Here is a 22,115-nt window from a genome sequence, read left to right as displayed (position 1 = left end):
CCCCTGTCACCCCCTTCTCTTCCTGCCCTCAATCTTTTCCAGCATCAGCTTCTTTTCGAATGAGTTGGCTTTTCACATCAGGTAGCCAAAGTATTGGAACTTCAGCTTCAGCATCAGTCCTTCCAGTGAATATTCAAGGTTGATTTCCTTTAGGAATGACTGGTTTGATCTCCTTGCTGTCCAAGGGACTCCCAAGAGTCTTCAGCACCGCAGTTTGAAAGCATCAATTCTTCGGTGCTCAGCCTTCTTCATGGTCCAACTCTCATATCCATACATGACTACTAAAAAACCATAGCTTTGGCTAAATGGACCTTTGTCTGCAAAGTGATGTCTTTGCTTTTTAATATGCTGTCTAGGTTGTCATAGCTTTTCTTCCAAGGAGCAAGCATCTTTTAATTAAGATTAAATGAATTATACTGAGAACTTAGAGCATGGCAAATAAAGTGTTATTTACACCTTTGCTATTACTATTAGTTGCTATCTTAATAAGACAGCCCGTATCATCTTCCATCAAAAGAATTTTTTTAAAGATTTGTAATAACAGTCTGAGCAAAAAGTGCCAACTTACAACAATGACTATTCTGGTCTTTCCTAAATCTTATTACAAACAACTGTTTTTTTTCTCCCCTCTTTTTTACCTTTAATTTTTTGTAGATTGCCATAATCTGTATACTGCCTATCTTTTATACTGTTATTGTTTTCTTAAAAATTTCCTGATATTTGCAGATATGGATTATTTCCAATTTTTAATTTTCCTGGTTGAATCTGTTTGATGAGTGTTTTCTTATGACTTAATTGCTTAAGATTTTTTTTTTGAAAATTTAATCGTTTTATTTTTATACATTTTATGATAAATTTCTCTGAATGTTCTCTGAAATGTTTCTGTAATATATTATAATAAATATCTATTAGCCATTATAAATGCTGACATAAGAAATTTAAGGATATATCCATGTGTCCTTTAAATTTATAAATATAAATTATAATATACCAAATTTAAATAAGCTGAAAACAATACTTCTGTAGCCAAGAGCAAGGGGGTATGAAGTTTAACAGTTTTTAACATAGAAATTACTGTAATTTAACAAATTAACTTGGAAATAATGAAATAGCTATGGATCTGTTTAAACTGAAATTAAAACAGTCCTTTTGATGTAGGACATATACTTTAGTTCTTGAGAAAAATAACCCATTAGGAATTAAGTTGTTAAGTAAACATGATCGATGCTTTCTTTTTAATGCCAACCTATTCCCTTTTCATATTTAGCATTAATACTATTTCATAGAAGAATTATAAACTAATATAAATGTCAGTGTAATGAATTCATTCATAATGATTGAAATGCTTTTAAAATTTTTATCTTTTTTTAGTTTTATTGCAATATAGTTGACAAATGCTCTTTTTTTAAACCTTTGAATTAGATCACAGAAAATTCTGTACTATCCACTGCACTGGTTACTTGAGAAGCTGGCCTCCAAATACTGCTGGAATGGAAGAAGAAAGGGACAATAAGAAAGACAGGAGTAATTTCACCTGTCTTGTTGCCATTGGAAGACTACATCCACATATTGTCCCACAGAACAGCGGCGAGATTAAAGTGAAACCAACTGAATTTATTACCCGTTTTGCAGTTAATGGAAAATTTGTCTATGTTGATCAAAGGTAAACATTTATTTGCCATACTGATTAGAGTTCAATGGGATATTTAAGGCTACTAAAAATGTGGCTTAGTAGCACAGCTGGAATTTTTTTTTTTTTTAAGCTTTAGAATAGGAAATAAAGCTTAAATGAAATAAGGATATGGATACATCTGTAACCAAATTGTAAACTTAAAATATTTCTTAGCCAGTGGTGCAGAAACTGCATGGCCTGTGGCCACAGCTTTATTAGTGCACGGTGAGAACCGCATACCATGGATTAGGTAGGTGGCCTCTGGAGCAGCCTGGTGCCTGGGTGTCCATTCTGCTTTGCAACTCTAATCTGGGTCTAGAGCAGCCAAAGGGAGCCCAGTGAAGCTAAGGGTTGCTCATCTCCTGGTCCACTTCTCTACTGTCCTGACTATGTATGGAAAAACAGTCTTCCAGAAGGGGATACATTCACCAATTCTGAACTTTACTTTTAATTTTAAAACTAGGGCAACAGCAATTTTAGGATATCTGCCTCAGGAGCTCTTGGGAACTTCTTGTTATGAATATTTTCATCAGGATGACCATAGTAATTTGACTGACAAGCACAAAGCAGGTATGCCTTGAGTGGGGTTGTCTTTTAGTACTTTTTAATCATAGCTTCAACTCCTAATTTTTCCTTCCTGTGAAATCTGAACCTTGAGTTAATCCTTAAAGGACTGATTTATACACTGGTAAACTGTTATACTGATTATTATCTTTTCTTGTTAAGTTCTACAGAGTAAAGAGAAAATATTTACAGATTCATACAAATTCAGAGTGAAAGATGGGTCTTTCGTAACTTTAAAAAGCCAGTGGTTTAGTTTCACAAATCCTTGGACCAAAGAACTGGAATATATTGTGTCTGTCAACACTTTAGTATTGTAAGTAATATTTTATGTTGTTAAGACCTTTTTATTAATTTCAAAGGAGTATCTTTGTTTCCCTTTTTTCATCTTGCTAAATCATTAAAACTATTTGATTCTCTGGCTTTATAACTTGAGTTAATGCCATTTGCAGCAACATGAGTAGACTTAGAGATTATCCTACCAAGTGAAGTAAGTCAGACAGAGAAAGACAAATATATGATATCACTTACATATATTAATAGAATCTTAGAAAATGATAAATATAGTAGAAACTAAACATTGTAAAGCAATTATACTATAATTCAAAAAAATATTTTTTAAAAAAGTTCTCATCACAAGGATAAAAATTGTAACTATGTGTAATGACAGGTGTTAATTAGACTTTTGTGGTGAACATTTTCCAATATATGCAAATATTAAATCATTATCTTGTACACCTGAAACTAATATAATGTTATATGTCAATTATATCTCGATGAAAAGTTGAGATTTTACCATCCAAAAATTTAATTAATTAAAGAATGACACAGATGAACTTATTTACACAACAGAAAGAGACTCACATAGAAAACAAACTTATAGTTGCCAAAGAAGAAAGGGGGGGAATAAATTGAGAATTGATGATTAATAGATACAAACTACTATATAAAAAATAGACGAACAACGACCTACTATATCACACAGAGAACTATATTCAATATCTTTTAATAACCTGTGATATAATGGAAAAGAAACTGAAAAAGAAAATATATATGTGTGTGTAATCACTTTGCTATACACATGAATCATTGTAAAACAACTATACTTCAATTACAAAGAAAAACCCATGTGATCCTCTGGCTTTGTAACTTGAGTATATATTTTGAGTAATTCATTCACTGCTCATTGGCATTAGTTCTTAGAAGTAAGCTAAAAGTTCACCCTTTTGTAATAAATTCCTTTTGGCTTGGTATAAAATGTGACAGTGCAGTTCAGTTCAGTCGCTCAGTCGTGTCCGACTCTCTGCAACCCCATGAATCGCAGCACGCCAGGCCTCCCTGTCCATCACCAACTCCCAGACTCTACCCAAACCCATGTCCATCGAGTCGGTGATGCCATCCAGCCATCTCATCCTCTGTCATCCCCTTATCCTCCTGCCCCCAATCCTTCCCATCATTAGGGTCTTTTCCAATGAGTCAACTCTTCTCATGAGGTGCTCAAAGTATTGGAGTTTCAGCTTCAACATCAGTCCTTCCAATGAACACCCAGGACTGATCTCCTTTAGGATGGACTGGTTGGATCTCCTTGCAGTCCAAGGGACTCTCAAGAGTCTTCTCCAACACCACAGTTCAAAAGCATCAATTCTTCAGCGCTCAGCTTTCTTTATAGTCCAACTCGCATATCCATACAGGACCACTGGAAAAACCATAGCCTTGACTAGACGGACCTTTGTTGACAAAGTAATGTCTCTGCTTTTTCATATGCTTTCTAGGTTGGTCAAAAGTTTCCTTCCAAGAAGTAAGCGTCTTTTAATTTTATGGCTGCAGTCACCATCTGCAGTGATTTTGGAGCCCAAAAAAATAAAGTCAGCCACTGTTTCCACTGTTTGCGCATCTATTTCCCATGAAGTGATGGGGCCAGATGCCATGATCTTAGTTTCCTGAATGTTGAGCTTTCAGCCAACTTTTTCACTCTCCTCTCTCACTTTCATCAAGAGGCTTTTTATTTCTTCTTCACTTTCTGCCATAAGGGTGGTGTCATCTGCATATCTGAGGTTATTGAGATTTCTCCCGGCAATCTTGATTCCAGCTTGTGCTTCTTCCAGCCCAGTGTTTCTCATGATGTACTCTGCATATAAGTTAAATAAGCAGGGGTGACAATATATAGCCTTGACATACTCCTTTTCCTATTTGGAACTAGTCTGTTGTTCCATGTCCAGTTCTAACTGTTGCTTCCTGACCTGCATACAGGTTTCTCAAGAGACAGGTCAGATGGTCTGGTATTCCCATCTCTTGAAGAATTTTCCGCAGTTTATTGAGATCCACACAGTCAAAGGCATTGGCATAGTCAATAAAGCAAAAATAGATGTTTTTCTGGAACTCTCTTGCTTTTTCGATGATCCAGAGGATGCTGGCAATTTGATCTCTGGTTCCTCTGCCTTTTCTAAAACCAGCTTGAACATCTAGGTACTAATTACCCATCCTGATAATTCTATTACTCAGCTCAATAATTCTTGCCTTCTTGCCATTAGACTATGAAGTGAGAATTTGTATCTGTGAGAACATATACATTACAGGGTAATATGGCATCTGGCAAAAGACCTGGTACTTAGCACATCAATACCTCAGTATCTGGTGGTGACATTGACAATATGCATATAAAACACTAGTGGGTCAAGAATTGACCATCAGATACACAGAGCTTAATGTAGTTGCTTTAACATTTTCCTTCACCTTAAAAAAAATCACCTATGGTGTTTCTGAATTCTAGGGGACATAGTGATGCTGGAAAAACATCATTGCTTCCTTGCAGCTCTCAGTCATCAGAAGGTAAGCTTAGTTTTAGGTGTGAAGACTTATTACCAAGAAAGTTATCATCTTTATCTGTCTTGGAGAGGGAAAAATTTCTAAGTGAATTTGAAAAAATTTCAGTGGGTTGAGTTATCCTCCTCAGAATTCCCACAGTACTTTGGTCACACTTCTGTTATAATCTTATATTGTATCGCAAAAGTTGTTCACTCAACTGGCTCACCCCTAGATTGTGAGTCCCTTAAGAGCAGGAATGGTGTTTTATTTATTATCAATCACCAGCTGCTAGCATAGTTCCTTGTATATTAGAACGCTCAAATGTCTGTTGGTCAAATTCATGAAAAGCACCAAGGGGAAGTTATCGTAGCTCTTCACCATAGGAATATGTTAATATATTATTTGCATTAAGAAAAATTAACATATTAGGAAATATTAAAAGTAGAGTTGTATTCAGCCATAAAAAAGAATGAAATATTGCCATTTGCAGCAATATGGATGGACCTAGAGATTGTCATACTAAGTGAAGTAAGTCAGAGAAAGACAAATATGATATCACTAATAGGTGGGATCTAAAAAAAAAAATACATATTAACATATTTACAAAACAGAAATAGACTCACAGACATAGAAAACAAATTTATGGTTACCACAGAGGAAATAGTGGGGTTGAGAGGGATAAATTAGGAATATGGGATTAACAGATACATACAACTATATGTAAAATAATAAGAATTTCTTATATAGCACAGGGAACTATAGTAAATATCTTGTAATAACTTATAATGGAAGAGAATCTGAAAAAGAATATATATACACATATGTATGTACAACTGAATCGCTTTGCTATACACCTGGAACTAACAATATTATAAATCAACTATACCTCAATAAAAGAAAAAATATAGTATCACTCTGCCTTTAGTGTGGAGGTTAAAGTGTGAAGGAACTGTCTGTACCCAAGGGTTATAGGTTATGATTGACCCTTCAATGACTTCCCACATACTTGATTCACATAAGTCTTTATAAGCATCTTAAACCATTATGAGAATGTTTGTAATGTAAGCATGAATGTTTCTAACATTTTAGGATGCAGCTGGTTTGTTTCTTTTAAAGAGGGAAATAGATATATTTGAATTGAAAAAAATATATTGACCAAGTTATATACTTTTTAAAGTCCTCAGTTGAATCTTTTGTTATGATTTAGGATCCTCTAGACAGTCTTTCATTAGTGTGCCTGGAACGTCTACGGAAATATTACTTGGTGCTGGTGGTATCGGAACAGATGTTGCAAGCGAACTTATGGACTTACAAAGGTAATGTTTGTTTACTGCAAATACTTTCCCAAGTAGAATCATCATCTTATTAACCATACAAATATTTAAAAAATCAATAGGTTTCCTATATGCAAACAATAACCAGTTTAATAACAAATGGAAGAGATCACTTTTATAGTAGCAACTTAGTTTGGAAAGTCCTTCCTAAACATTGCACAGAACCTGGAATCCATTAAGATAAAAATGGATAAACTTAATTATATAAAAACTCAAACATAACTATAACCATTGTAATTAACAAGGTTAAAGGTTAAAAGACAAATTATAAGCCATAGAAAATGTATGTATTACATAGGATAAAATACACTAATTATCTTAATGTATGAAACTTTTGACTGTGTGGATCACAACAAACTGGAAAATTCTTAAAGAGATGGCAATACCAGACCACCTGACCTGCCTCTTGAGAAACCTGTATGCAGATCAGGAAGCAACAGTTAGAACTGGACATGGAACAACAGACTGGTTCCATATCGGGAAAGGAGTACGTCAAGGCTGTATATTGTCACCCTGCTTATTTAACTTACATGCAGAGTACATCATGAGAAATGCTGGACTGGATGAAGCACAAGCTGGAATCAAGATTGCTGGGAGAAATATTAATAACCTCAGATATGCAGATGACACCACCCTTATGGCAGAAAGTGAAGAAGAACTAAAGAGCCTCTCACGAAAGTGAAAGAGGAGAGTGAAAAAGTTGGCCTGAAGTTCAACATTTAGAAAACTAAGATCATGGTATCCAGTCCCATCACTTCATGGCAAATAGACAGGGAAACAATGGAAACAGTGAGAGACTTTATTTTTGGGGGCTCCAAAATCACTGCAGATGGTGACTGCAGTCATGAAATTCAAAGACACTTACTCCTTGGAAGAAAAGTTATGGCCAACCTAGGCAGCATCTTAAAAAGCAGAGACGTTACTTTGCCAACAAAGGTCCGTCTAGTCAAAGCTATGGTTTTTCCAATAGTCATGTATGGATGTGAGAGTTGGACTATAAAGAAAGCTGAGTGCCAAAGAACTGATGCTTTTGAACAGTGGTGTTGGAGAAGGCTCTTGAGAGTTCCTTGGACTGCAAGGAGATCCAACCAGTCCATCCTAAAGGAAATCAGTCCTGAATATTCATTGGAAGGACTGATGCTGAAGCTGAAACTCCTATACTTTGGCCACCTGATTTGAAGAACTGACTCATTTGAAAAGACCCTGATGCTGGGAAAGATTGAAGGCGGGAGGAGAAGCAGGCGACAGAGGATGAAAAGGTTGGATGGCATCACCGACTCGATGGACATGGGTTTGGGTAGAGTCTGGGAGTTGGTGATGGACAGGGAGGCCTGGCGTGCTGCAGTCCATGGGGTCACAAAGAGTCGGACATGACTGAGTGACTGAACTGAACTGATGAAGAATTTTATAGTATAAAGTTATTGAATTTTATATTAAACTTTATATATCATAAATTTTATATAATTTTATATATAAAACTTTATGGGTAGTATAAAAAATACAGTTGTCAAGGAAGTTTTGAAAAATAGCTGAATATTAAAAAAAAAGTTGGAAAGTAGACTTGAAAAAAAAACAAATGGTCAAGAAACTTTAAAAATTGCTCAACCCCACTCATAGTTAAAATTATACATATATATATATATACACACACACATAAAATTAAATGATAATAAGATACCCATTTTCATTTAGGAGGCTGTCAAAAGTTTGCAGGTTTGATAATATTGGTGAGAGTGTGAGGAAACAGTCAAACTGTCCATGGGAATATAAATTAGTGAAGGCTCTTGGAGGGTAATTTGATAATACCCATCAAAAATATAGTTGTATATAATCATAGACTCAATAATCCTACCTCAGAAGCAAATATTCTTTTAAAACTGCAAAAAGATCCATGAATAAGACTGTTCCTTGCTGCACTTGTCTACAGTAGGGATTTAAATATTTATCATAACCACAACTTATTATGGTGTATCCATACAATGTTATACTTTGCAACAGTTAAATATTAGGCAGCTCTATTTATGCTAATATGGAAAGAACTTTATATGGTTAATAGAAAAAAACACAGAAATAGAACAAAAAAATAGTATTATGGGCTTCCCTGGTGGCTCAGACAGTAAAGCATCTGCCTGCAATGCAGGAGACCTGGGTTCAATCCCTGGGTCAGGAAGATCCCCTGGAGAAGGAAATGGCAACCCACTCCAGTTCTCTTGCCTGGAAAATTCCATGGACAGAGGAGCCTGGTAGGCAACAGTCCATGGAATTGCAAAGAGTCAGACACAACTGAGCAAATTCACTTTCACTTTCATAAGAAAAAAAGATGTGTGGATATATGTGAATATGCATATATACAGGCCCATAATTACTCATCTAAAACTCTTTAGGTAGGTTTTAGATAAATTTTGAACTCAGAATTTCCTTAGATTTTAGAAAAATAATGTTTTGGAATTCAAGTTTTTAAGAGGTAGGTATAATACCCCCAGAAAACAGTTATATCATGGGCAGTACCCCATAATCAATTAAGTCAGTATTTCTCCAATGAGAAGTATTTACAGATTAAGTGGTGAATTGTCTGGGAGGAAAGGGGAAGTATGAATTTGGGTTAAATACATTTAACAAGATTAGGAAAGGACAATTTTTTTAAATTAATTTATTTTTAAATGAAACAAGGATGAATATTTTTAATAACAAAAGGTACAATTCACAAAGAAAATAGACATCATAAACCATTAGACATCTAACAACAAAGAAACAAAGAACGTAAAGCAAAAATCAGAAGAAAAAGATATATAATCAGCAGCTGCAGCCACCCATGTTGTTTCCCTGATTCATGGTTGTGGGTGCTCCGGACTTGGCGCCTCTGGAGGGAGTGGCCAGTGGGCCCGCATCTCAAGTCTATGGGATTTGAGGCTGGGCTGCTGTGGCCGCCTCCTTCTGGTGCCTGGGCCACCCTGATAAGCAAGGCCAGGGCAAAGCAGGTTGACTACTGCATGTCTGGAGATCTCCCTGGCTGGGGAGGAGGGGAGGAGGCTGAGGGGATCATGTCCAGGAGGAAACTCCACCTCTCCACCACTGAACGTGTCATCAAAGAGATCAAGCCCTGAGCCTTTGGAGTGGGACCACTGACTCCAAGACCCTGGACTACCAGAGAATTAACCCTAGGGAGTATCAAATAGTGAGAACTCACACAAAAGAAACCACTTGAATACAAGACTCAGCATCACCCAACCACCAGTAGCACCCTGTGCAGGACGCCTCATCTAAACAATAAACCAAAAATACAAACCCAATCATCAGCAGACAGAATTACCACCTCACTCAGCCTTGCCCATCAGAGGAAAACAAACAAGCAAACAAACAAAAACTTGGCACAAATCGCACCCTATATGAAGCTTACACAAACTACTGGACCAAACTTACAAGGGCCAAAAGGAAGAAAGAATTCAACCTTGAAGACTGGAAAAAGGAAACCCCAAACACAGTAAGTTAAAAAAAAGATAATGAAAAGGCAGAAAAATATTACACAAATGAAGGAACAAACTAGAAACACAGAAGTCCAAATATATGAAGAAGAAATAGGCAAACTACTTGAAAAAGAATTCATAATAATGATAGCAAAGATGATCAAAAACCTTGAAAACAAAATGGAGAAAATGCAAGAATCAATTAACAAAGACCTAGAAGAATTAAAGAATAAACATACAGAGACAAATAATTACTGAAATTAAAAATACTCTAGAATGGACCAATAGCAGAATATCTGAAGCAGAAAAACGAATCAGTGAGCTGGAAGAGAAAATGGAGGAAATAACTTTTGAAGAGCAGAGTAAAGTAAAAAGAATGAAAAGAATTGAGGATAGTCTCAGAGATGTCTGGGACAATATCAAACATACCAACATTTGAATAATAGGGGTCCCAGAGAAGAGAAAGAGAAGAGGTATGAGAAAATGTTTGAAGAGATTGTAGTTGAAAATTTCCCCCAAATGGGAAAGAAAATAGTCAATCAAGTCCAAGAGACACAAGAGTCCCATACAAGATAAACCCAAGGAGAAATACACCACAACACATACTAAAACAGACAAAGACTAAACACACAAAGAAAGAATATTAAAAGCAGCAAGGGAAAAGCAACAAGTAACATACAAGGGAAATCCCATACGCTTACAGCTGATTTTTCAGCAGAAACTCTGCAGGCCAGAAGGGAATGGCAGGATATATTTAAAGTACTGAAAGGGAAAAATCTACAACCAAGATTACTGTACCCTTCAAGGACCTCATTCAAAATTGATGGAGAAATCAAAAGCTTTTCAGACAATCAAAAGTTAAGAGAATTCAGTACCACCAAACCAGCTTTACAACAAATGTTAAATGGACTTACATAGTCAAGAAATACAAGAGAAGAAAATGATCTACAAAAACAAACCCCAAACAATTAAGAAAATGGCAATAGGAACATATGTATCAATAATTACTTTAAATGTAAGTGGATTAAATACTCCTACCAAAAGACACACACTGGCTGAATGGATACAAAAACAAAACCCATATATATGCTGTCTACAAGAAATCCACTTCAGACCTAAAGACATATATAGTCTGAAAGTGAGAGGATGGAAAAATATATTCCATGCAAATGGGAAGCAAAAGAAAGCTGGAGTAGCAATCCTCATATCAGACAAAATAGACCTTAAAATAAAGAAATTACAAGAGATAAGGAAGGACACTACATAATGATCAAGGGATCAATCCAAGAGGAAGACATAACAATTGTAAATATCTATGCACCGAAATAGGAGCACCTCAATACATAAGACAAACACTAACAGAGAAAGGAGAAACTTATAAAAGGAGAAACTGACAGTACCACAGTAATAGTAGGAGACTTTAACACCCTGCTCACACCAATGGATAGATCATCAAAACAGAAAATTAATAAGGAAACACAAGTCTTAAATGATACATCAGATGAGATGGATCTCATTGATATCTTCAGGACATTCCATCCAAATGCAGAAGAGTACACCTTCTTCTCAAGTGCACATGGAACATTCTCTAGGATAGACCACATCTTGGGTCACAAATCAAACCTCAGTAAATTTAAGAAAACTGAAATCATATCAAGCATCTTCTCTGACCACAACACTATGAGACTAGATATCAATTACAAGGAAAAAAACTGTAAGAAACACAAACACATTGAGATTAAACAACAAGTATCTAAATAACCAATAGGTTACTGAAGAAATCAAAAGGGAAATTAAAAAAATTCTAGAAACAAATGACAATGAAAACACAGCTCAAAATCTATGGGATGCAGCAAAAGCAGTTCTAAGAGGGAAGTTTATAGCAATACAGTCCTACTCAAGAAATAAGAAAAACATCGAATAGACAACCTAACTTAACTCCTAAAACAACTGGAAAAAGAAGAACAAAAAACCCCTCAAAATTAGTAGAAGGAAAGAAATCATAATGATCTGAGCAGAAATAATGAAAGAGAAATGAAAGAAACAATAGTAAAGATTAATAAAACTAAAAGCTGATTCTTTGAGAAGATAGACAAAATTGACAAACCTTTAGCCAGACTCATCAAGAAAAAAAGAAGAATCAAATCAACAAAATTAGAAATGAAAAAGGAGAGGTTACAACAGCCAATGGAGAAATACAAAGGATTATAAGAGACCATTATGAACAACTATATGGCAATAAAATGGATAACCTGGAAGAAATGGACAGATTCTTAGAAAAGTTAAATCTTCCATGACTGAACCAGGAAGAAATAGAAATTATGAACAACTCAATCAAAAGCACTGAAATTGAAGCTGTGATCAAAAATCTCCTAAAAAACAAAAGCCAGGACCAGATGGCTTCACAGGAGAATTCTATCAAGCATTTAGAGAAGAGCTAATGCTTATCCTTCTAAAACTCTTTCAAAAAATTGCAGAGGAAGGAACACTTCCAAACACTTCCATTCTATGAGGCCATCACCACCCTGATATCCAAACCAGACAAAGACAACATAAAAAAAGAAAACTATAGGCCAATATCACCGATGAACGTAGATGCAAAAATCGTCAACAAAGTTTTAGCAAGCAGAATTCTGCAACACATCAAAAAACTCATACACCATAATCAAGTTGGGTGTATTCCAGGGATGCAAGGATTCTTCAATATATGCAAATCAATCAATGTGATACACCATATTAACAAATTGAAAGATGAAAACCATATGATAATCTCAATAGATGCAGAAAAAGCCTTTGACAAAATTCAGCACTCATTTATGATTAAAACGCTTCAAAAAAAATGGGCATAGAAGGAACCTACCTCAACACAGTAAAGGCCATATATGGTAAGCCTACAGCAAACATTATTCTTAATGGTGAAAAACTGAAAGCATTCCCCCTAAGATCAGGAACAAGACAAGGGTGTCCACTTTCACCACTATTATTCAACATTGTTCTGGAAGTCCTAGCTACAGCAATCAGAGAAGAAAAAGAAATAAAACAAATCCAGATGGGAAAAGAAGTAAAGTTCTCACTGTTTGCAGTTGACATGAAACTGTACATAGCAAACCCTAAAGAAAGTATCAGAAAATTACTAGAGCTAATCAGTGAATTTAGAAAAGTTGCAGGATACAAAATCAATACACAGATATCACTTGCATTTCTATATACTAACAATGAAAAATCAGAAAGAGAAATTAAGGAATAAATCCCATTCATCATTGCAAACAGACAAAAAATTAAATATCTAGGAATAAATTTACCTAGGAAGACAAAAGAACTGTACATAGAAAATTATAAGACACTGATGAAAGAAATCAAAGATGACATAAACAGATGGAGAGATATTCCATGTTCCTGGGTAGGAAGAATCTATTGCAAAAATGACTATACTACCAAACACAATCGACAGATTCAGTGTGATCCCTATCAAATTACCAATGGCATTTTTCACAGAACTAGAACAAAAAATTTTACAATTCATATGGAACCACACAAGACCCCAAATAGCCAAAGCAGTCTTGAGAAAGAAGAATGGAGCTGGAGGAATCAACCTTCCTTACTTCAGATTATACTATAAAGCTACAGTCATCAAGACAGTATGGTACTGGCACAAAAACAGAAATATAGACCAATGGAAAAAGATAGAAAGCCCAGAAATAAACCCATGCACCTATGGGTACCTGATTTTTGACAAAGGAGGCAAGAATATACAATGAGGCAAAGACAGCCTTTTCAATAAATGGTGCTAGCAAAACTGGACAGCTACTTGTAAAAGAATGAAATTAGAACACTTCCTAACACCATACACAAAGATAAACTCAAAATGGATTAAAGATCTAAATGTAAGACCAGAAACTATAAAACTCTTAGAGGAAACATAGGCAGAACACCCGATGACACAAATCAAAGCAAGATCCTCTATGACCCACCTCCTAGAGTAATGGAAATAAAAACAAAAGTATACAAGTGGGACCTGATTAAGCTTAAAAGCTTTTGCATGGCAAAGAAAACTATAAGCAAGGTGAAAAGACAACCCTCAGAATGGGAGAAAATAATAGCAAATGAAACAACTGACAAAGGATTAATTTCCAAAATATACAAAGCAGCTCATACAACTCAATACTGGAAAAACAAACAACCCAATCAAAAAGTGGGAAAAAGACCTAAACAGACATTTCTCCAAAGGAGACATACAGATGGCTAACAAACACATGAAAAGATGCTCAACATCACTTATTATTAGAGAAATGCAAATCAAAACTACAATGAGATAGCACCTCACACTGGTCAGAATGATCATCATCAAAATGTCTACAAACAATAAATGCTGGAGAGGGTGTGGAGAAAAGGGAACGCTTTTCAACTGTTGGTGGGAATGTAAATTGATACAGCCACTATGGAAGATGGTATGGAGATTACTTAAAAAACTATGAGTAAAACCACCATATGACCCAGCAATCCCACTCCTAGGCATATACCCTGAGGAAGCCAAAATTGAAAAAGACACATGTATCCCATTGTTTCATTGCAGCACTATTTCCAATAGCTAGAATATGGAAGCAACCTAGATGTCCATTGACAGATGAATGGATAAAGAAGTCGTGGCACATATATACAATGGAATATTACTCAGCCATAAAAAGGAATGTTTTTGAGTCAGTTCTAATGAGGTGGGTGAACCTAGAACCTATTATACAGAGTTAAGTAAGTCAGAAAGAGAAAGATAAATATCATATTCTAATGCATATGTATGGAATCTAGAAAAATGGTACTGAAAAATTTATTTACAGGGCAGCAGTGGAGAAACAGACATAGAAAATAGACTTAAGGACATGAGGAGAGGGGAGGAAAAGGTGAGATATATGGAAAGAGTAACATGGAAACTTACATTACCATATGTAAAATAGATTACCAACAGGAATTTGCTGTATGGCTCAGGAAACTCAAACAGGGTTTCTGTATCAACCTAGAGGGATGGGATGGGGAGGGAGATGGAAGGGAGGTTCAAAAGGGAGGGGATATATGTATACCTATGGCTGATTCATGTTGAGGTTTGACAGAAAACAACAAAATTCTGTAAAGCAATTATCCTTCAATAAAAAAATAAATAAATTTTTGAAAGATATATAATCATAAAGAAAAAATATAATCATAGTGAGACATATTAACATTTCTCTGAGAATATTTTATCAAATGCAGAACAAAGAATAGGAGCATCTTGAATGATGTTATTAATAATTTACATATAATACATTTATATTTATATTAATTTTACATCCTACACAAAAACATTTAAAATTTTATATCTCATACATTGTTATTAGGTGAGGAAAGGACAATTACTGAAGCTCTTTTGTGGGTGTATCAGATTTCATTATATTATCTACTTTTATATCTCTTTGGAGTTTTCTGTAATAGCTCTAAAATGTATTTCTGAAGTGAATTGTAAATATTTGACTAAGTAGCACAAAGTTCAACCAAGAAAATTACTCTGAGTACGGTTCTAGTCCAACTCCCTTTGTCTGCATGTAGATACCCAGTTTTCTCACATAATTTGCTGAAAAGACTATTCCTTCTCCCATTGAATGGTCTTGGCACCCTCGTTGAAAATCATTTGACTGTATATGCTGGAAGGGAAACATAAGGAAAGCAAAAATTGAGCCAGACATTGCTAGCTGGGAACTACTAGAATGTGCAGGGTGCAGTGTATGGAGTTTTGCGTATGGAGGCACCTTGGCCAGTGTATGGAGTTGAGTAGGAGAAAGCGTGCTTGTTTCAGCAAACAACAAGGAGATTCATTGAAGAAGAGATCAGGCCACTGAGCAACGGAGCTTTAACTCCATTAAAAGGGACTGAGGTGAAGTTATATAGCAGGTTTTTGCCCAGTAAACTAATATGAAGGAAGCCATATTTCAGAATCTGGTAATGATGTGCATGGTTAGGGGAAGTTAGCTTTTTTCATCTTTAAACAAGGGCTAATTGAATGGTTGATGATTTTAAACCTTGAACAACAGAATGGGAAGTCAGCCAAGCTATATACATTACATTGTGAAAAATCTCTTAAGACATGTCACTAATCTTTTCATCTGTGTTTCCTACCTAATTCATTTCATTTTTCTGTTTTGATTTCTCCCTCCATAATTTCTTGTCAGCTGCATCCTTGGGAATACACCTATCACATAATTGAGCATTTAGAAATATATAACACCGTAAGTTTTACATATTAAGTTTTGAAGAGATTTGTTATCTCTTCAAAAGCCTATGATTATGTTTTTGTCTTCATGTGTTTCATTGATTTTGTACCTGAAGATGACCTATTATAGTAAAAACATGACATGTTTTCCACTTAAAGAAAAGGTTGCAGAATGTTAGGAAATCTTTCTTTACTCTAGTTCTGCTTTTTAGTATCCTGATAAGAACTGATTCTTGATGTAAGTGCCTATTTTGAACTGTGTAATTGTTCCATTACTATGCAATGTGTGGTATTAAGACAGGTAACATGATTTACTTAAGAGCTTTCACCTTGGGGTTTTATGTTTCTATTTACTATAGTGTTTTCAGCACTCTGTAGTCAAATATATGTCTGGCTCTGAACAAGTCAGTCTAATGATGAAAACTGTTGTGATGTTCAGTCTTTATGTTCCTCCCTATATTTTTATCAGTAGACTGTATTCAGAAGAGAGATTTCTCTAAAATATATATAAATAGACATATAACATGTTTTATGTGTCATTTTTGAAGGTTACAGTCATCTTCATCCCTTGATTCAAGTCCAGCAGATTTATTGAAAGATACACACACTCTAAACTGCAGGAATGTAAGTACTATCGTAAGTGATAATATTCGTGAAATAAATGAATGATAAAATTCGTCCTTGTTGATTATTTCTTTTGAGAAAAGAAGTCGTCCTGTAAAAAAGGATCTCTTTCCAGAGTTTTTAAGAGGCAATGTAGAATAGTGGTTAATAGTGAAGTTGCTGGGACCATAATGTATGGGTCCAAGTTTTGATTCACTTACTGTTGGGATAACCTCCTGTGTGTTTTTTAAACTCTGCACCTCAGCTTCCTCATTGGTAAAACAGGGATTAATAATAGCTCCAGTTTCTTGTAGTGGTGTGTGAATTAAATGATTTAATACACAAAGAAACAAAAAACCTCACAGTTCCTGGGAAATAGTATGTGCTCAATAAATAATAGTTATTATTGTTATTTTAATAAACTCCAAGTCTAGGGATTAAAAGTACTCCTTATGGTCTGGAAAAAAGTTTAATATAAGCTACAAAATAAGTATTACCTACTATTTAATTCAACTGAACAAATATTAGCAATTTGAAGTACATACAAAATGCGTGTACTGAACATAGCACTGAATATATGGAAGACCCACATATAATATAATTGTGATGTATCCCAGACAACAAAATGCTCTAAAGTAGGTATACTTCCCAGGTGGCGCTAGTGGTAAAGAACCCACCCGTCAACGTAGGAGACATAAGAGACTCAGATTTCATCCCTAGGTCAGGAAGATCCCCTGGAGTTGGAAATGGCAGCCCGCTCCAGGATTCTTGCCTGGGAAATCCCATGGACACAGGAGCCTGGCAGGCTACGGTCCATGGGGTCGAAAAGAGTCAGACACAACTGAAATCACATAGCACACAGCACATAAGAATATAGGAGAGAAGAGAAATTAAATCTGACCAGGGACAAAAGGGAACCTGAAAATATCTTTTTATATTAACATAGACTTTTGTTCTGGTATTTTCAAGTTTTACTCATACATTTGACACCTGTTTATTGGGTATGCATTTTGTGCCAGACGATATACCAGAAACAGGGATTTAAGTCCTTGTAGCACACAAGAATCTCTGAGTAGTGTATGTTATGTAGGCATTATGATAAAGTTTATCAACTGAATCAGACAATATAGGTAAATGATTTCTTTTGATGAGCTATATTGAACATCAGATTGTTTGGCCTGTATCTGTGTAACACTATGACAAAAGTCTCTGGTTTAATACATTCCCTATTCCAAAGCAGTATTTCCCATTGTAGGTTTGCATGAGATATAGTTTTACCATCATTTTTAAAGTACTGAAATGTTTTTCCTTCTTAATCTAAAACTTTCCCTTATATGTGTAATTGTATACTTTAGTTATGATTATGAATAATGTGGGCGCTTTGTAGTCAGATGTACTTGGGTTAGAATCATGGCTCCAACACTTTAGACAAGATATTAGACTCTTTAGGCCTCAGATTCTTGAGCTCACAGTATTTGTAACATGAAACAAAATTTTATTTGTGGAGTACTTAGCACAGGACACTCAGTAAGTGCAAACTGCCATATTGTTCATGACAGCACACCCACATATGAAAACCGCTAAGAAATCTTTATTTCATTCAAATAGGAAACTTACTGTTTTTTATTTTGTCATTACAGATGTCAAATAAGGAGTTGATTACCCTAAGTCCACCTGAAATAGGGGAACGAGAGGCTACAAAGCCAAGCCAAAGCGCTGTTGCTCCCCTCAGTCGTGAACCACTCCTCGGTAAGATTTCTTTCACAACTGACCACCATTTTGGCTTTCCAAAAACTCTTCTTTTAATCACTATAGTTTCAGGTTTAGGAAATTTCTAAATATACAAACAGCTTTAAAACCAAATTTTTCCCCCAAACTACAATGAGATATCACTTCACACCATCATCAAAAACTCTGCAAATAATACATGTGGGAGAAGGCATGGAGAAAAGAGAACCCTTCAACCCTGTTGGTGGGAGCATAAATTGGTACAATGACTATGGAGAACATATGGAGTTTCCTTAAACTAAAAATAGAGCTACCATATGATCCAGCAACCCCACTCATAGGCATATATCTGGAGAAAACTAATTCGAAAAGATGCATGTACCCCAATGTTTGTAGCAGCATTATTTACAATAGCCAAGACATGGAAGCAACCTAAATGCCCATCAACAGATAAATGGATAAAGAGGATGTGGTGTATATACACACAATGGAATATTACTCAGCCATAAAAAAGAATGGAATAATGCCATTTCTAGCAACATGGATACACCTAAAGATTATCATATTAAGTAGATCAGACAGAGAGAGACAAATATCACATAGTATCACATATGTGGAATCTAAAAAAAAGACACAAATGAATTTATTTACAAAACAGAAGTAGACTTACAAACAGAAAACAAATATAGTTATTAAAGGACAAAGGCAGGGGGAGGGATAAATTAGGAGTTTGGGATTAGCAGATACAAACTGCTATATATAAAATAGGTTAACAACAAGGTCCTACTATATAGCACAGGGGACTCTATTCAATATAGTATCACAAACTATAATGGAGAAGAATTTGAAAAAGAATATATATATATATATCCTTTTTCAAATATATATGTATATATGAATCACTTTGCTGTACACCAAAAACTAACACATTATAAAATCAATTAGTTCAATAAAAAAAAACTAAGATTTTTCATTCAGGATCTTAAATACAGTAATCATAGTGTTAATTTTTAAGTGTATGCAACTTAGGTGGCACTAGTGGTAAAGAACCTGCCTGCCAGTGCAAGAGAAATGAGAGATGCAGGTTTGATCCCTGAGTCAGGAAGATCCCCTGGAAGAAGGCATGGCAGTACACTCCAGTATTCTTCCCTGGAGAATCCCATGGACAGAGGAGCCTGGTGGGCTACAGTCCATAGGGTTGCAAAGAGTTGGACACAACTTAAGCATCTGAGCACACACAGCACATTCTACTTAATGGACCTGTCATTGAAAGTCTGATTATCAACTGAGTTGTTATGAGTATTATTAAACACAATTTAAATAAAACCAAAGCTCTCATGTTTAGGGAAAAATTCCATTCTCCAGAAAAAGATCTTTAAAAGATACCAATTATAAAAAGTTTAAGATGTAATTATTCATTTTAACTATACCTACTCAAAGTCCAAATAAAGAAACTTGAAGGGATACAATTTTATGCTCCCCATAACTGACTCTGATCTCCTGAAAATAGATGTTAAAGAGAATCAGAGGGGGGAAAAAAGAAAGTGAAAGTGTTAGTTGCTCAGTCATGTTTGACTCTTTGGGACCCCATGGACTGTAGCCCTTCAGACTCCTCTGTCCCTAGAATTCTCCAGGTAAGAATACTGGAGTGGGTAGCTATTTCCTTCTCCAGAGGATCTTTCTGACAGCGATCAAACCCAGGTCTCCTGCATTGCAGGCAGATTCTTTACCATCTGAGCTACTGGGAAAGCCCTGAGAATCAAAAGACTTGGAGGAACCTAGACATTCAGCTTCACACAAAACCACATATTGCGTGCTCAGTCACTAAGTCATGTCTGACTCTTGGCAATCCCATTGACTGTAGCCTGCCAGGCTCCTCTGTCCATAGGATTCTCCAGGCAAGAATACTGGAGTGGGTTGCCATTTCCTTCTCCAAAAACCACATATTAATCATCTTAAATTCTATTGTACTTTGGAAGATACCTAGAAAACTTTGGTTAATCTCTCGCTATGTTTTAACCATGGATTTCTAGAACATCTTCAGTATCTGATTTAAAACACTTTTCCCTGGTTCCTCTTTATTTCATTTTTCAATAAAAAATCTGGGGACTCCTTCCTTTTATAAGAGTCTTTCAAATTTTTGGAAGGTGATGCTTTTGTTTCAGCCTTCTCATTTTGGAGTTAAACAAGCAAAGTATTTTCACAAGTCAGATTAAAGTTAAATTTCTCCTTCCAGCCTCTATATACACACATGAATAAACACCAGCCCTTACCGTCCAACTGTCTCAGAGTCTGTACCTCTTAGTGCTTTTATTTTCTTTAGAAAACTCATAGACTAACTCCCTTGTGTGCATCAAATGAGTGAAGTGCAATTTATGTGACAGCAGATTGTTACAAAAATAGGCAACCCATTTAAAAATATATCTGGCATCTGTAAAATGTATGCTTTGCCTTAAATAATACATTGTATGGTATCCTAACCTTGCTTTGCCATTTTTGATGATAACTCATTTTTTTAACCTCCAAATGTACTTACACAAGCCTGTATTTCAATTCAATAGGAGAAGGAGTCCAGCTGGACTTTGAAGCCCTCTGTGACAATGACGACACAGCCATGGCTGCCTTCATGAATTACTTAGAAGCAGAGGGGGGCCTGGGAGACCCCGGGGACTTCAGTGACATCCACTGGACCCTCTAGCATTTGATTTTTAACTCTAAATGTGAGAAAAGTCTTGAAGCATTTCATTTACAAAAGACTATATAGTCTTTGTATCCTTTGTATACTGTTTTTATCTTTTATTCCTATTAATGGTCTGCCAGTTTTTATAGATTTGCTCCTGACTTTAATAGGGCTTTGGGGAAATGTGATGTTTCCCTTCAGATTCGCAGAATTTTCTATAGACTGCTTTAGTCATCGACATGGCTTCAAACCCACTAGTTGCTATATTTTTGCTAAAGTCTTTTTAACCAAGAATACCACATGTATCTTGTTTTTGTTTTATTTTTATTTTATGCAGTTGTTTTGAGTTTGGGGAGTTTAATGTGTGGACATTTTCCTTGTGTCTGAGATTCATTTCTAGTTGACTTAGAAGATTTGTGTAATTTGGAACATTTGCATTCCTCATATATTTCCTTCACTGAGGACAGGGCTTATCCACTTTAAGAAAATAGTGAGTACTTGAACATTTAAAGGAATAGTGCAATTTGTAATTGTGATCACAATTAGTACTGTATTCAGTCTTTGTGGACTTGGGCAAGTACAGAACCACAATAGTTATGCTCAGTTGAGCACTTTGAGATAGATTTTAAGTGAGATGATTTCTTATTTAAAACTCAAAAAAAAAAAAAAAAAAGGAAAAGCTGAGAAAGTTTCAACTTTGCTTACAGAAAAGGAAAGATTTTGGGCCCTAGAGCTGGGTGATTAGCCTTTGCCTTAATACTCAAGAGTATTAAGATTTACTCTTAATAGAACCACCCAAGATTTTTATTACAGATAGAACAGGTTTCTGATGCTGAAAAGGTATTTAGGAACAGATTAGTCTTAGTGGAAGAAGTGGGTCCAGGCAGATTCAATGTCTTGCATAATGTCACAATTAAGTTCATCTGTCTTTTAATGTTTAATGTGTGTAAACCAGTTTCTTTATACACATTTAGGAAAACAATAGTCTCACTAGTTAAATGATTAGTTAAGTGACCTAGGAACTAGTTGTTGG

The 22,115-nt window shown here is 35.4% G+C and overlaps 1 protein-coding gene across 2 annotated transcripts in view; it reads left to right on the top strand.

Annotated features, from left to right (window-relative positions):
- The window catches only part of BMAL2 (basic helix-loop-helix ARNT like 2), a 100,542-nt gene extending 78,779 nt beyond the window's left edge, over positions 1–21,763 (top strand). The window contains exons 8-16 of one of the 2 annotated variants that reach the window (XR_014082455.1): positions 1,423–1,663; positions 2,136–2,242; positions 2,399–2,549; positions 5,004–5,062; positions 6,246–6,354; positions 14,410–14,548; positions 16,620–16,695; positions 18,315–18,423; positions 20,964–21,762. Coding sequence is in view for 1 of the 2 variants with exons in the window: in XM_081591889.1 (XP_081448015.1) it covers positions 1,423–1,663; positions 2,136–2,242; positions 2,399–2,549; positions 5,004–5,062; positions 6,246–6,354; positions 16,620–16,695; positions 18,315–18,423; positions 20,964–21,100 (989 nt within the window). In the remaining variant the exon portion in view is untranslated. Of the gene's footprint in view, positions 1–1,422; positions 1,664–2,135; positions 2,243–2,398; positions 2,550–5,003; positions 5,063–6,245; positions 6,355–14,409; positions 14,549–16,619; positions 16,696–18,314; positions 18,424–20,963 lie in introns of both variants that reach the window. The other variant, XM_081591889.1, reaches the window with a different exon arrangement.
- The last annotated feature ends 352 nt before the right edge of the window (positions 21,764–22,115 follow it).

The sequence above is a fragment of the Giraffa tippelskirchi genome, chromosome 4 (assembly GCF_054371585.1).
Source record: "Giraffa tippelskirchi isolate mGirTip1 chromosome 4, T2T-mGirTip1v1.2.pri, whole genome shotgun sequence".
In the NCBI taxonomy this organism is placed as follows: domain Eukaryota; kingdom Metazoa; phylum Chordata; class Mammalia; order Artiodactyla; family Giraffidae; genus Giraffa; species Giraffa tippelskirchi.
This window is presented reverse-complemented; position numbering and strand designations above follow the sequence as displayed.